The 17592-nt window shown below is 40.1% G+C and overlaps 1 protein-coding gene across 1 annotated transcript in view; it reads right to left on the bottom strand.

The window, feature by feature from the left end:
- Nucleotides 1-17592, bottom strand: part of actn1 (actinin, alpha 1) — a gene marked incomplete in the record, with an annotated part of 56520 nt that overhangs the window by 20338 nt on the left and 18590 nt on the right. Inside the window, 4 exon segments of the mRNA XM_062440112.1 lie at nucleotides 3928-4015; nucleotides 4616-4702; nucleotides 9202-9321; nucleotides 9937-10051. Coding sequence (XP_062296096.1) covers nucleotides 3928-4015; nucleotides 4616-4702; nucleotides 9202-9321; nucleotides 9937-10051 — 410 coding nt within the window.

The following is a 17592-nucleotide window of genomic DNA, read 5'->3' on the forward strand; positions in this document are numbered from 1 at the left end:
AGAGAGAGAGAGAGAGAGAGAGAGAGAGAGACTAGAGAGAGAGAGAGAGAGTGAGAGAGAGAGAGAGAGAGAGAGAGAGAGAGAGAGAGAGAGAGAGAGAGAGAGAGAGAGAGAGAGAAAGTGTTGTGATCAGGGTGAAAGTGAGGTGAAACATAATGAGATGAGGGAGAAGAAAAGGAATTTGACTTTAATCTTTGATCGTGACCATTTGCCTTAACCTGTCTTGCTAATTAGTTTCATGTAACACACCCACATCCTCCCAGCAGCACGTGGTGTGTTAACGTCACCGCTATCAGTCTAAATGTGATATGTTATCTTCTGAGCTACATGTGCAAGTCTCCGCTTCAAAGTGAAGAAAACATAAGAGACATTAAGCTTCGAATGTTAATATTAGATGTAGGATAACATATAAACTCAGGACAAAGTGGCAGTAGGTTGAGAGGAAAGCAGAACAGTGTTGAGACAGTCAAGGCAGCCATTGTTGTTCCTCTCTGTAGAAGAAAAAGTGGAAACTTGGGTGACCGATCAAATTATTTTCAAAGGCGATGACAAAATGGGTTAAAATCGGTTTCTTTTTTTGTGTGAGCGATTCTGGATCATGTTCAGAGGAAAGAAAGTCCTGCTTGGATACTTCTGTACACTGACCAGACGCAGTGCTTTGAACACAGTACTGGTTTTCTTTAATTTCCCAGAGTAATTGTCTTGGCACATGGTCTCACTGTGACTTACTGACTTGCAGATGTGGTCCAGTTTTACTGAATGCTGCAGCACTGCGGCTCCACACTCAAAGAAATGACTGCTTAAGTTTATTTATATATTTTATTTATTTATATAACATTTTCTAACTTTGTAAATGTTAAACATAAGTGCTACCATCAGCTGTATTTTGCCATATTTAGTTAATGCTGCTTAAAGTGATTTTATGTATGTTTTTACCACTTGGGGGCAGAGCTACAAGCTGTTAGCAACACATTGACATATTATCACCTTATAAAGTTATAAAGCTGTCCATTTACACGCAGCGACAATTAGCATTAATTCTGAGCTGTGTTTCTGACCTCCGTATGAATGTGAGCCTATCATTTATTCTCTTTTTAGCTCTGGTTTGGCCTCCACCAACTCCTAAAGTGAAGTCAAGTTTATTTATAAAGCATACGACAGGTGAGGAAATATCCGGCTCTTGCAACTAAATGCTCTTCAGATGATTACCAGCTCATCGCTAACTTTGTCTGCCATAGTGTGCTGTACAACACATGAGAGCTGTGAGAGAGAACCAAAATATAATGCCAAAACAATCAATTAAAAGACCTTAAACCCTTACATACTGTTCAGGGTCTAATTTGACCCATTTTTACATTTGAGAGAGAGAGTGATTTTCATTTTATATGTTGGATTATAGCAGCTCTGCAGCTCCTCAGTAAATTCAAAACTCTGTAAATACAATCAGAGAAATCTCAGATAAAACACGTGTACCAGTTACAGTAAAGCACATGAACAACAGATGCAGCAGCGAAGTCAAGCCAAGCTACTAAATTTAAAACTCAACACAAAGTTCAAGAACATTACTGTCAAACAAGATTTTATAGGCAAATCGATAATCATGTGTTTATCTGTTAGACATATTTTTAGTTTGGCCTTCTGTGGTTCATTGATTAGCGGCCTTGATGCAGGAAGCAGGCTGTCTGAATAGAAATGAAAGGCCAGCGGAGTGCAATCTCAATTTAGAAAATTTGTGAGGATTTACGGTTTCTTTCTGCTCGTGAGGTAACAAATTAACGAGATGGGTTATTTAAATGTATTACTTGCCATTAAAAGTGCCTGTAATGCACTAGAGGGGCTTTTACAAGGCTACTCTTGTACCTGAAGCAGCTGTAGGCTACTTGAGAAAAAAAATTAATACTCTTTCCTGGTTTGGTTCTCATGTCTGGCTGAGATGTACTGCTATCATCTCTCACAGAGAGACCACATCAAAGGCCTGGCCTCTGCTCTGTCCCCCCCGCCCCTCCTGTACGGGGATCATCGGGCCTCTCCCTTTACCTTCTCCTGAAATGACCTCGTCTCCACCTTTCTTCTCGCCTCGGCTTTCATCCACATCTGAGGATCACAGTGGTCCTCTTTCAATAATTCAACACGCATGGAAGCATTGTATGACGTGGTTTTAGCAGGAACAGCCTCCGCTCATATCCGCATATTCACTTTTTCCACTTGCTATTAGACTGCTGGCATGCGACAAACTTGCTGATATATGTCTAAATATACTGGTTGATTACTGCCACCTCCTCTCCTTCTGAGTTAGTTTATGATGTGTCGGTCTGTTATGTGTTAAATCTGTGTGCTTTCATGTCAGCTCTGTTCTCCATCACCGCTGAATGAGACCGCTGCTGTCATATATGCTGAATCAGGAACTGAAACTATATATTTATGTACTCCTGGGGTGCTAAAAATAAAGTCCTTATACAATCAGAATTTAACCAGACAAGCTCTTGTTCATAAATGTCAACATTTGGGCTTTGAAAATATCTGACCGTAATTTTTACATTATGAAAAAGGTTTCCTGTCTCGGCTCCAGAGATCTAATAACCTTTACTGCCTGCTCTGATGTCATCAAATGGACGTTTTTTTGTTTTTTGCTGGCATCTCTCCTATTTCGTTAAGGTACAGTTACTGAGGTCAACAACATTTTAACAGCTTAAGAAAACATCTTGTTAATCGAGTTATAGTGTAATGTCACAGTAGTAGCTTGCATTAAAAGATCTGTAAATCCTTTTATAGCAGATTTCAATCTTGCATTCAGACTTTTGTTAGTGCGGATGCTCTGTAGTGTACATTTGGATTTGCATGATATTTTGCAGACAGACTGTGCCTTCAAAAAACATTTACCAGAACAGGAATTCATCCAGACACAGGTATAAGTTCATTACCAGTTTTCCTGCTTTGAATTTGTTTGTGTCTCTCCATCACCAGACACTCGGGCTGCTTCTTCTTTTTGTTTATTTTATTAATATTTTCTTTTTTATTCAAATATCTCTCTAACTCTGGTGCCGTTGAGCCGGGGCGGAAGGGACAACTTTGAATGTTGGGTTTATGAACACAAACCAACAAATCCTGAATAGTATGCTTTTATGTATGTGTTTAAAACAAACAAACCATCAGTGCTGAAGCTAGCAGGTAGCCTCGACTGTAGCCTCGTATCTAACAAACATATTCTTATCTCTGTAACTTACATAACTCTGAGTAAGAAAGTAAATAAGTATGTTAAACTATATCTGTATTTCAAACTGTGTAATGTTTACTATTTTTTGTAAGTCTGGTGTTTTGGTGGTGATGAAAACAACCACAATTCAAGCTCAGGTGACACCAGAAAGCTGCAACAAGATGCAAGAAAACTGCAAGTTTCAGTCATCTTTCCAACAAAATGCACTGTGGAGCATGTGGAGTGAGAACATTTTTAAAAATCTGCACCTAAATTGCAGGATTTACACGTATGAGCAGACAAACTTTGATGTCTAGCAGAAAGCGAGCCGCAGTTAAACTCTCTCTGGGCTGGTGCACCTATTTAACTCGACTGTTTAAGCCATCTTAACTGCTACAAACACCAGAGACAGTAAATTACTAGAAAGAGTGTGTGGGCTGCATCCTTCATGCCAGCTCAAATTACAACTGGATTTGTTTTGACGCCCCCCGTCAGGAGAATGTCTAAGCCTGAGGGATGACATGTTACCATGGTTGTTTACAAGGCATGGTTTGGGTATAATTGGTCGGTGTAAACAGAGACAAACCAAATACAAACATGCACCACGATGGTTTGGACCAAATAAAACTGACAGTAGGTGAAGTGATTAAACTTCTGCTTGCTCACATTCAAACTATAACTCAGCATGTGAGCAGAGTGACCTTTTCGTGTTACTTATGATGTTTTAGTCTTACCTGATGTGAAAGTTTTGTATGTTGACGTTCTTATAGGGCGCAGTCTTCCTCTGGCACCACAACAGGAGACCCTCTTTGGCAGATGTCTCTGTGGTTTCGGGAAAGAAGGGATCATTGTGAAAGTTGGAGAAACTCTCAGGCTTTTAGTTTGACCGGCTCTCGACTAATCCCTGTTTAGTGGTGCATTAAGTGGAGGTGAAGCGAATGGGAAGCATGTGTGATTGCTCTGATGTTTCGTGCTTTGTTGTTTCCATAGGAGACCGAGAGCTGTCTGATGTTGTTATGGTTTAAACCACTCTATGCTGGAGTTTAAGGCTAAAACCTGATCACTCCTTACATTTAAATTGGATTACATTGTAAGTGCATTATATACATTAACCAAGGAGAGGACCATATCTTAAACATTTCCATCTCCATAGGAAAAGAGCAGTCTGTAAGCATTCACATTCTGATTAACATGCATTAGCTCGAGTGTATATCTGGTATTGTGCAGTTTTGTTTAAGATCGGTCCGATGCGTGACAAAGGTCCTAACGCTGAGACACTGTGTCAATGAAAAGTGTTTTCAATTGCAAATGAAGACAGTGAGCAGGAGTCCTTTTCAATAAAGCCAATGAATGAGAAGCGTGTGGAAGCATTCCCACACATACACACACACAAGTACACACACACACACACACAGTCGGTACCTTCAACAGAAATGTCTTGGATGGCGAAGCGGAGGATTATGGTCCAGATCATTCCCAGGGTCATCTTAGCGTTGCCGTCTACGATCTCTGCAGAAAGACAAAAAAACAATAACATTTAGACTAAAGTTCACATTTAGCATATTTAGCAGCCACACTGGATTTGTTCGAATGTTTAATTTATTGTTTCGTGAAGCCCGAGGATAACTGAAATGTCAAGACTCTGGATGCATTAATGCAAGTTAGAAAGAGAACCTCATTTTCTTTATTTACTCAATTATTTGTTTACTGCTAGCTGATTTGTAATATTTCCTTTGAATAGGAAAACAATCATCCACGCAGCAGTTCATTCATCTTTGATTGTGATGAATAAACAGTTGAACGGCTTTTTAGATCCTGTGTTTAGATGTGCACCAAACATCAGATGTTCAACTATCACTGTAGTTTTCTAACAACCATATTTGTTCATATATTTATTTGTTCGCACTGATTTGTTCATTTTTCAGGTGAAAAAACCTAGACATCAATGTTATTTGTGGGACAAATTTGCTGAAAAGTGGAAAGTTTTTAGTCGTCTAGGTTACATATAACAACTGCTTCAACAGCATTTCAATTACTATATTATATTTATGTGCAGTTAAGACCTGCTTCACACTGAAACACAATCATTTAAATGCTGTTAAAACAACTTTATTATTTAACCCAGATGTCTAAATAAACTTTCCCTATTCCACCAAAGCCTAGTTTCAACCTCGACTGACCTGCAAAAACAAATCAGTGCTTACTGACCTGTTGTCTACACAAACATGTGATACTGGGTGATATTGATGGGTTAGTGGTTTTCCACACACACTAGGCTGGGGCTAATAAGTAGGCTACAGTTTATCTTCCTCATTCATTCATTATGACAAAATAGTAAAATACTCTTAACATCAAATAACATCACGTAGGATTTAAAACCTTAAAATGTTACAGATAAGCAATAATGACGATCAAAGTGCTGTTAATGATTATGAAATAATTACTACTGGTGTACTGTAATACTGATAAGAGTCCAAAATAATATAGTGGAATTACAATATTCCTACTTTAAAAGAAACACTGTGTATTGTACATAAATGAGTAACATAAACTTTGGGAATTAAGATAAACCAAAATGTAATGTCTACAGTAACTAAGCTAAGTACAAACTGGCTTATAATAAACATATCATTTTGGGGGACTATAATGTTATTTGATATGACTGACTGTAAAAAAAGAAAACAAATCTTACTGTATTTTACTGTCCTCTGCTTTACTCCGGTATAATCCTGCTGACTGCCTCTTTTTTAACAGTGTATTAACTGTAATGTCTGTTATTGTCTTATACTGGCGATTACTATATCGGCAACTAGACATGATGTAGCCACTTTACACTGCGACTGTTTGTTCTATGGGGGGAAAAATGGGGGAAACTATTAGAAACTGTCAAAAACAAGGTGTGTGCAAAAGTTAAAGAAAAATACTTAATTGGAGGCTGTTTGTAACTTTAGGAAAGAGCACATGAAGGAGAATTTGACAAATCAAAATCCTCTATTTGAAAAATACAACCATGTATTTCCAAATGTTATCACGTATTTATGAACAGCTTTTCATGGACAAAGCAAGACTTAGAGACGAAATAATCTGTTGGTTTAATTCCATAACTCACTCCATTTCCACACCGGCTCTGATTGGTTGATGAGTGTTTGAGGAAAACTAATTCAGTAGGTACTATGCATCCTCATGAATGAAGTGTGTGATGATTCAATAATTCGATCCTGGACCTGTTAAGCTGTCAATCAACTGTGTGCTTGCAGTTTAAAGGCTATGAATGAACCGCCCCTGTCAAGGCCCCTTCAACAGGTCACCCTGTTTGCCCGCCTTCAATAATCATTCGTTTCTCCCTCTAATCCAATAAGGCGCGGGGCATGGCAGCTCCAGAGCCGCTCGACTGTGACAGACAAACTTGGGCTGTGAGATGTCAGTCAGATGTCTGGATGTGTAACGCTGTGTGAAAGACGGCTTGGATTGAATTAAGTAGGTTGGGGGGGAGTCGTGCTCGGTGGTTCGGGATGACGCATGCAGATACACGTTGAGATTAGCTCTAATGAACATGACTGATCGACTTGGGGGAGGAACACAAATCCTGTTAATTCCATTTGAAACTGCAGCCCCTCCCTCGTCCCTTATCCACAACAAACCCCCCCCCCCCCCCCCCCCCCCCGATGAGATGGAGCTGAGCCTTCGATTAGTCTCATCCCACCACCACGGCTAGCAGGGATCTGGGCTGCCAGGCCGTTCGACCAGGAGGGGATTCCAGGCGGCTAATCTGTCTGGAATGCTGGTCTGGCTTAGACGCTTTTACTCCGGCCTCCTCCAAGAAAAAACCTCCATCTTGCCAAACTATTTCTGTCCTTTATTCAGGCAAAAGGTCTTGTTTTCTTCAAACCAGTGAAATGTGTCGGTGCAGTAAGATTATATTGGCACATTTCAGTTTTTTTAGTTATTTGGAATGAAAAAGAACTGAAATGATTAATTGGCTTTTTTCAATCATTTGTCAATTTATTTATTTTGTAAAGTTAATTTAAGGTTAAGATAGTAAATTGAGTGTCTGTGGGTTTCAGAATGAGCTTTGGGAAGTTGTGATTGGCACTTTTCACTATTTTATGACTTTTATAGAGCAAATGATTAATTGAATAATCAAGAAAATAACTGGCATAGAGCACCAAATGACGATAATTGTTGTAACTCTAAAATAAAGTGTAATTTTAAAGTTATCCGCCTTACTCTGACTTCTTTGACATTTAATGAATGATATTGTCTCAAAAGTTTTCATACTACTGCCAATATGCAGGCTGAGTTTCAGTATTAATACCAAAATGAAACATCCATTGTGGGATATAAACATGTTTTTTTCATTGAGCAGAGGAAACCAAACCTCTGACACAAACAAATGTGTGTTTTTTTTAAGCACAATCAGTCATACAAGAACTTTTCCTAAATAAATACAGTCTAAAATTTAAAAAGTGATCTGATTAAAGAATAAATAAACAAGACTTTGAATTTTATTTATGAATCAATGCCAACTTTTAGTAGTTGATAGTTTTAGTGAAGCAGCACAAAGACACACAAATGTGATGAGTTTACCACACTGGCAGATGTTTCACTTGTTCTAGGACTCAATAATATATGATAAGAGTGATTTTTACAGTGTGTTTACCCCCAAAGAAAAGAGCGAGCATAGGAACATTCATAAAGTAATTTACTATAAAGGTAAAAACAAGTGAAATCATTATTTTGTTGATCCACATTTATGAAGTTGTGCACTAACTCAGCTGATTTTGAGCTGCACTTCCTAGTTAACATTAATAAAACTTTTTTTTTTCAACATGCTCGTGTCTGACAGCGACTGACACAGAAAAAGCTGCAGATAGAAAAAGTGGAAGGTTAGAGGCTAAAGACTCGGGGTCAGATGGGTCACAGGATCAACTTATTAGTAACACTGTGTGGGATGTAAAGTAAAGAACCCTTTAGAGAGACAGATCATCTGTGTGTTTGACCTGGATTTGACTAATTTACAAAGGTGCATATTTTGTAAAGGGTCAGTTCACCAAAATAACATATTTTCTCACTTACTCCTAGCTGTGTCTTTCCCTGCCGATCGTTTTGGATTTTGACTTTTTCAGATATCTGCCTCGGGAAGTGCTGCTAACACAATACAACTGAGGCAAATAAACTTTTGTATCTGCTGTTTATACCACTGAAGAAACAATGTCTTGGTTACTCTGGATAATCCACAGACCTCACTGTAAACTGCTTTCATTAAGGACTAGTTCCAGGACTTCGAAAGTAGTTCCAGTAAAGACTGCAGACATTGAGCTGTTTTGATTATCTACAGTAACCATTACACTGTTTATGTAAAGTCATTAAAGCTGCTGAAATCTTTAGATGTCACTTTTTAATATTTTGAGCAGCACAAATACATTTCCATTCACCTTCATTGTACTGGGGCGGCCATATGTATTTTCGGTTTGTTGCAGCACGTGTTTGCGACTTTGCCAATTTCATAAAATGCCAGAGGGTTGTGTGTGGTAGTGAGAGAGGAAAATAGATAGATGGATAGATAGTGAAACCCACAGAGAGAGAGAGAGAGAGTTGAGTGTTTACTCTGCTAAAGACTTGTTTACTCTCCATTGGGAGGAGGACGGACATCCCCAAGTTATTTGTGCTGAACAATGAGCAGCTTCAGCCCCCGAGGGGATTGCTGATCCTAAGATCCACTCTCAGAAAATGCTCTGCAAAGCACAACCTTCGCCGGAACGCTCTGGAATAAGGATCTCATTAAACTGCACAGCAGCCAGCAGCACTGCCGCGCTAACAAGAGGCAGAGAGGGCCACAGACTGCATCATGCATAACTTTGGCTGATGACCTAATAAAAATCAATACGTCACAAGCTGAAGTGCAGACAAAACTTAAAATAAGGTCGGGTGACTTTGTGGAAACATGTGTGTGATCTTCGTCTTCAAATAGAAACATCAGAGTGAGACCGAGCTGTGACTTGACTCACCCTCCGCTCCGATAGACACCAGCTTCACTCCTTTACCGGCGATGAAATCGAGCGCTTTGTTAACGTTGGAGATCTTGTGGACTCTCATCTTGCCTCTCTCTGGTTTGGCCAAGCGTTCGCCTAAACAGAGACGAGAAAACATCAGACAGGTAGAGGTTGATGGTTACGTCTAGAACCTTCTCTCACATTATATCACATCTCTCAAAGCCTATGAGGCACTTCAACTTAAGTAGAGGATTTAATATTTTACCCCACAACATTTCATAGGGAAATATTCTACTTTTTACTAGAGGGCCTTACATTTATTTGACAGTTAAATTTCTCCAAATACGATGCACTGTTACAGATTTAACTACCCAACAATATTATAAAGAGTTATTCTGCTGGATAATGAGTAGTTTTTCATTACATACATACATTTAGCTGATAATACATCTGTATTTTTACTTGATAATAGTAGTGAGAGTTTGAGTGCAGGACTTTTTCTTGTATTTCAACTTTTTGAAGTACAAGAATTGAATATTTCTTCAACCACTGTTTCTGCAAATATACATAAAATAGGGAAATCATTACCATGTGAAACCAGATTTAGTCTGCCAGAGCACAGCTGCACTCAAAACCAGTAAAATATTCTCACGTGATATTTCTTGCTGGTTTATAGCTGATTTTGATCCAATGCTGTCGATGCAAATTTTTTTCACTGGGTTAATCGGGTTGGGTAAGGAGCTTCTTTACCTGAGATGACCTCCAACAGCAGCATGAGTTTCAATCCATCCCGGAAGTCCTCCTCGATGTTCTCAATCTGCGTGCCTGCTTTCCTCAGGTGAGAGTTACACCAAGCTGTAAATGTCTACAGAGATGGAAGAAAGAAAAGAAAAACAGACGTGTGATTAGTGCAGTGTAAAAACTGTATGAGTCTGCAGCAGCCAGCAGGCCGTGATTCCAGCTCTGGATATATATGAGCTACCCAGGTGTGACGCCACCAGAGTCTGGTAATGTTTGTTAATAGTGCCGAGTTATTAAATTCACACTATTTTACAATCTGTTGACAATGGCGCCAGTCCAGCGCATAAACCCAGCATGACTAAAAGCAATACAGAATTATATTTGGTGTGGGTAAATATAAGGACAGCAGATTGATGTATGAAGAAGGAAGTTTTTTTTAGAACTGGAAGATACAGATTTAAATCTCACGTGTTGGAAAAATCTCAGCCCTCTCTTATGTGTCTGTGGGCCTAACACTGAATCACGACAGGATTTGTAGCCGAACATGAACTCTGACCTCGAAGTACAGAAGTGAGAGAATTTTCCTACAGAGGCCAATAAAGTGTAAGATCACACCCTTGAAAATGAAATTTCAGCATAAAAGTGGGGACTTCTCAATGTGTTTCCTGTTGGTTTATTCACACACAGAACCAGTCGAACATTTGGACACGGAAATGGGAAGGTGTGCCCATTACCTTTCCCTGTGATGATAACAAGCACTTTCTCCATGGAGCACACTGGAGCATTGTATACTATACATGTATACAGTAGGTGTAGCAGGCCTTGGATTCTCTGGCATTGCTGGCATGCAAACATGCTAATGGAAAACATCTGGAGCAGGATCTCAGACGCCCAACAGGAGCTGGCATGAGCAGTGGGCCCGCCGTGCACCCCACTGTGAACGCCTCTTTATGAGTTCCCGGGTTAATTACACCCAGGGCCCAAACATCAGGCACCATGTTTCCACCAGAGACCCGAAGGAGGACCTGCAGGACCAGAGCCAGGCGTTTATGAAAGCCAGCACTGTCTCTTACTGGCTTGCCTTCCAGTGCCGGGGAACAAAAGCCACTAGCAAGCTGGTTTGGAGCACTTCTGGAACCTCTGCGATGAGATCACTCTTAAAATGGAGTGGCATGAGGTTTACACAGCTATCAATAAACTAGAGTGTGGAAGAGCCTAGTTTCAGATGTGTGGCCGCCACATGCCAGGAGTTTCAGCCAATGAAAAAGCCAAAGGAAACTCTGTGGATACTGTATAAGATGATGAGGGAAAAGCACAGATTATATGGTATTTTATCTCCGAGGGTAGAGCTGGCAGCAAAAGACCAGCGCTGAAGATTTACGTGCAACTGGCAGGCACACGCCCTCTGCCTCTTAGAAACTGTAGCCCTGCAAAGTTACTCCTATTTAAGTCAAGCACCAACAGGCACTTGTATAGTTCATAGATCCTAATCAATAGTCTCTTCAGAAGCTTGCCAAGGATTTTAAACTGTTAAAGCAGATCTGTGGTGTCAGCAACTGACGTGAATATAATTTAACTTGCTGGCTCTGCAGGTTCAGGTTCTCACAGTGTTGTAGTTTTTCCTTTTTTTGTCCTCCAAGCCAGTTTTGACAAGTGTCAGTTCGTTTTCTCTCCGTTCCCTTTTTTTGTACACTTTCCCACAGCTTCATTAAACACAAATGCCTTCCACAGATGACAGAAAGAAAATGTAATGCTATGAGGCATTTTTTTGCATGCTGACAACTCCAAATGTCAGCAAGAGGTGAGTGATATTTCTGAACTTTAATTCCCTGAAATAAAATGTCAACACCACACCATACACATATATAACAAAGGATAACAAAGAGATGAGGGACATAAAAGATTTCTGTGTCCAGCTGTCGGAAGAATTCACAAGTGAGTCCTTCTGCATGTTCAGCCTTACAGTGCTTAATACCATAATTTTATTTGGGCAAATAAGGCAGGAGACCTTTGGGTAATATGTTTTAACTAAATAAAATGACTGTATTTTTACTTAAAACTCTTGCTTTGTGCACCTTTAAAGGAACAGACAGATGAAAATGTCAAAAGGCTTAGAAACAAACCGCAAAGAGCACAGTTGTGAAAACGACTAAAAGTTCACAGAAGGAATGTTTTGCTTGTTAAATGTGCTGGAAGGAGAGTACGTTTGGCTGCTCTGGGCTGGGCGACCGACCTCCTCCTGACAAGAATTAGCCGGCCCTCCTGGGGCTCCACTAACTCTCCGGGTCACTGTGGAGTTTGGCAGCAGCACACAGTCCAGCCTGGCAGCCACCTGCGCCGTCACATGACCCGCTGGCTGCTTTATGGTCAACACTCCCAGGCCCTTCAGGTGTTGTGGGGCTCTGGGCAGGGCACGACACTGAGTTACTGCTCCACTGATCACAGCGGCAGCTTACTGTATTAGCACAGAGTTAAGATAAGGTGTCAAAATGAAAACCTACTCTCACAAAACTCTATAAATGATGCACTGAAGAAAATAGAAGAAAAGGATGCTATCAGAGTTTAGTTTATTAGTGGATTTAAAAAGGCCAGCAGTTTTACCCCAATACAGAGTTATTTAGTTTAGTCCTCATCCAAAAAGCCTTTTCTCTCCTAACGATAAAAGCTTGAAATTATGAACAGATACGTCAGATAAAGCAGCCAAACAGGCATTAGAACAAAACAACAGTCTGATTCTACAGCTTTCATAACCATAATATTTCAATACTAGGACTAACAAGAACCATGCTGGGGTTTTTTTTATTTCCAATTTTTTTTTTCTACATGGATCATCAACCGGTGACGATACTGACTTTTGCCTGGACTTTGCTCTAAAACAACACAGCTGGAAACAGTAAAATGTTCATGAAGCTAACATTACCTTAGTAAGCAAGGTTTTTCTACAGCTGATAAAATCCAACAACATGTCTTCATTTTAATTTTAAACCACTGATGTTTGATCACTTGGCCGACCCTTTTATCCAAAGCTAGAACAACATATTCCGGTGGTTATTGGCTGGCTATCGGGATATGAAGTGACGTGACTGCTGTGCATTTAATTTACCTATTTGACCCTTATCTGGCACTCTAAACTCAGCACAACATAAATAATTGTTTTATTGGAGTACTGAAGGAGAGAGAAAAGAAACACATCCTCTGTGAGTTGTGTTTTCATTAGTTGCTATCACTACAGTAAAATTACAGGCGGTGGATTTTCCCCTGCGGAGCGCCTAAGTATAGCCAGAGGAGGTGGCAGGATGAGTAGTATCACTATAAACACTTCGCCCTTATATATCATCAAATACCACTCATAACATCTGTGATCATCACTGTGTTGAAGAGCTTATTTGCTCTACTGTATATTGTAATTTCCTTTTTTGTGTTGCATCCAGTTTCCAGCCAGTTTCATCTGCTCCTGAATCACTTCTAAATCTCTTAAACTCCCAAGAATGACTTTTTTTTCTTTCTTTTTTTTCTTTGACAAACTCCAGACACAAGAACCGGTGCAAACTCGATGCATTCCTCTGCTGCTCATATGTGTTGTTGGAGAGAACAACTGTAAGCTCAAGAGAGGTTTTTTTTTTCTTCCAGTTTTCTCGTTGCTATGTTGCTCTGTGGTTAACTGAGGCTGCTGTTGGTAGAGAAAAGTAGTCCCTCTGGCTCTTTTGGTGCCAATTCCTTTGGGTATAAGTGTTGAAAAGTCAGTGAAAAATGCCAGGTCCCTGAGGAAACAACTGCTTTTTTCAACTTTAATCGGCACTATGAAAGGATTAACTATCAAAACCCATTAAAACTGTGCTACATATATCATTCCTAATAATAACGTGCCGATATTTGGCCTTTTACCCACAAGAATAAGCACAATCAATTAAATATTCCTTGAATTGCAATGTACACAGCAAACAATCATTGTCTTCACTGTCAGAGAAGCTTTCAGGCTGTTTATTTTATAGATGTGGATTAATATGCTGTGTATAAAGCGTCTCGTAGGATCTCTGTGCGCTCTTATGTGCGATTGTGTTGTCCTTGTACAATATGTGCTGTGAATCTCTGTAAGCTGTTAACATGTCTGCCGGTCCAACTCCTGCTCATCAACACTGAAAATGATTCTCAGTACTGAGGCTTGTCTGCTTCAGCTTCACTACAACATGTCGTGTTACGGAGCACAGCGAAAGCACGACTGCGTCTGTGGGGAGAAACTAAGGGGTCGTAAATTTTCAGGGCCCGTCCTGCTCTCATCTGCCTCCTCTCTCTCTCTCTACTGCCTCAAACCTCCCAGAACTGAGGCGGCCTATAAAAACAACAGGGGTCAAGAGCGAGAGGAATCTGCTCTGCATCAGTTTCAGGGAAAGTTGCCAGTCAGCGTCATTACGTACGACACTTCTCCCATGGCAACCACCGAACGCACGGCTCAACTCTACCAAGTAAACTTACTGTACTCAGAGGTGTGATTGTACATAAAAGACCAGAAGGGAAAGCTATGAACCCAAACACCAGAATGTGTTACTCCATTTCAGACTGATCATTACTGGCAGGAACTTTTATTTTTATTATCCTCTCCTTCCTTTTCAATTATTTGATTCAATCTGTTGTTTAGTTAGAAAATTGTTAGAAATGTGGCTTCAGAGCCAACATTTTGGCAAAGATTTTGTCTGATTAACAGTAAAAAAAAAAACATAGTATTTCATTTATATTAATATAAAACAAAAGCAGCAAATTATCATGTTTGAGAAGTTGAAACCAGAAATTTTGCACATTTTTTCTTGAAAATGTATATAAAAAATTACCAAAAATATTTATGCATTTAAGTTAATTCTTGACATTGCACATAGTAGTTTGACAAAACAATCCTAACTCCCTTACTAGATATTTCCAGAGCTTTCAACTGTATCACATGGCATTGTATCATATGGTAATGTTTCCACTCTCAATTTACAAATGTAGTTCAGATCATGTACAGTCGGAGAGGTTCAGAATAGGGAAACATTTCCAAGCTTTTCAACCATATTACATGGCACTCATCTGATGAAGTCTGCTTGGTTGTCATGGAGATGGATTTATTGACATGAGTAGCCGTTATAATTTAATCCACTATAGCACTTTTAGGACTTCTTGTCCGTTTTGGCATACAAAGTCTTGACCAGGAAAATACTTTCATGATGAAGACCAATGAGGGCCATGGTACACAGTTGAAAGCTCCGGAAAAAGCTGTTAAAAACGTTTTGTCAAACCTTTCTAAAGGTTAGAAATTAACTTTCATGCAAAACTTATGATCCAACACAAACACATCCGCCTACTTGACAAAATGAGCAAACTCGACCTCATCCGCTGATGAAGGTCATGTAATGTGGTTGAAAGTGCTGGAAAAAGCTAGTAAGTGGACGTTGGAAAGATGATGGACGCAGTGTCATCAGTCTTCAAACTTGTGGCACACTGACCACTTTCTCTCCTTGCTCCTGTTCCTTTCCCCACCTCTCACTCTGCTCCCAGCCTCCCCCTCATCGCCTCTCTCTCCTCCCTCCCACTCCATTAATCAACCTCAGTTAGGAAAATATTTCCTGCGTCTCTGCCAGTTCCATATTAGTACAATACTTTTACTGAAACAAGCCAGCTCATGAGTGCGAACCGCTGCCATATCCGAACACACAGGCAGGCAGGCAGGCAAGTTCAGCGCAGAGAGGAAAGGCAGATATTGCTGGCAGAGCGTCTGACACAGGAAGGCGGTTTTCAACACAGCGGCCAGTTTCTCAGTTTCTCAGTTTCTCAGGGTACGAGAGGGCCTCTCATGTCCCGACGAAACCCCAGAAATGGGGTTGCTAAAAAAACATCTTGAAAAATATCTTTCCAGCGTCTTAACAAAGCAGGAGAAAGGAGCTGTGACGAGCTTGAAAGGGGGAAACTATTTCTCTTTTATACTCAAATCCACGGCATAAAAAACTGTGACGCCACCCACAGCTTGAGCTTAAATGCGAGTGAATACTGTCTGGATGAGTTGAGGGGAAACTGGGCCTCTGTGAATCCCAGGGAGGTAAAGGTTTCTCTCCTGTTAAGTCTATTTCTGCTGCCTCTGTCTCCCTCTCAGGCTCGTGGGGGCCAGAAAGTGCTGGTGGAAAGAGTTTCTTGTGCCAGGAAAACAAAGCTGCTAACAGCTACAGTACCTTCCTACATCGCAGACTCCCAGATTATTTCCTGATGTTTGATGGATTAGGGCATCGTGCTTAACCAGACGAGTTCACTGAGAGCATGTTCTGATTTAAAATGGCATCCTGGAAGGACAGCTGTGGAGGAGAGGAGGCATGCCTTGCTGAAGGGCTCATCAATGATAGATATTAAAGAAAGGGAGAACTTTTCTCATTCACTTCTGCTGCTTAGACTTTCCAGATCAACACTGCAGCATTCTGGTCATGTCTTCCTTGTTTTAAAGAGGGTATATTATAGAGAAAATAAAAAGACCCTGTCCAAGCAGCATTAAAACTTCATTTAATAAAACCAGTTAATTTGAATAGAATCGCTGACAGTGGTGAATCACTTTTCATCAATCACTTCAATTTTTTTTCTCACTTTTTACCGAAATTCATGTCATTGATCAATAACAGGCAGTCTTGACGGTGCTGAACTTTGCTGAAACAGGAAGATATCATACCTTATTAAAGTAGCTGTCTTGAACCATCCAATTTTACTCAAACCTCTTCAACTTCACAAAAGACTGAAAGAATGATTTGCAGATAGTTCTGAGAGAGGAATCAATGCTACAGTAAAATACATCTCTTGAATAAATTGCGTGAGCTTACTGCAGCAATCGAGTTAACAAGCTTTCTTAATTCAGCCTATTACTTTGGTGAAATCAAATAACTTTCAGAGAAAAAAAACACTAATGTGGTTCACAAACACAGTCACACTGATTTGTCACAGTAAATATAAAATCTGCACAGATCCTGTGTATTCTAATCAAGTTACACAGCAAATGGTAGTAATGTCACTGCTGTTTTTTGAATGTGGTACAAATTTCTAATTCAAGGTGTTCAGCGTGCAACTTTTTGGAAAAAAGTTGCTGCGACTTTGACACCTGCAGCAGTTTGGCTGAGTCAGACTCAAAAGAAGAGGAGTGGAGAGACAGCTACTAAATAAAGTGAGCGGTGTTCCAGGAGAAGCCTAAATTTGGTCCAAAAGGCACAAAACAAAAACTTGGCACAGGTGTTAAAACAGATGTTCTGCTCTCCTGTGCAGTTTTGACAGTGCTGGTACCAGGTATAGGTTACTTCCTATAATAAAAATGTACATTTCTCAGCACTCACATACATTAAAACAAAATGTGTCCTCTGCATTTGACCTTTCCTATACTATAGGAGCAGGTGGCAGCCGCAGTGCATCATCCGGGGACCAAATCCAGTCCAGTGCCAGTAAGGAACTGGCACTGGAGGATTTGAACTTGCTGTTAGGCGTAAGTACTAATCAGTGAGCAACCACGGTGCCCAAAATACGATCTGTCATCCAAAAAAAATGGATTTGAAGGATCAATCAGAACTGACAATGAAAATCTAGCAAACCACAACAGAAAAACACTCAGGTTTCTGCTGCGTTCCGTGAGGAGGCGCAGCGGGGTTTGAAAAGTTTTTAAAAAAAGAG

The sequence above is a fragment of the Scomber scombrus genome, chromosome 19, assembly GCF_963691925.1.
Source record: "Scomber scombrus chromosome 19, fScoSco1.1, whole genome shotgun sequence".
Classification (NCBI taxonomy): domain Eukaryota; kingdom Metazoa; phylum Chordata; class Actinopteri; order Scombriformes; family Scombridae; genus Scomber; species Scomber scombrus.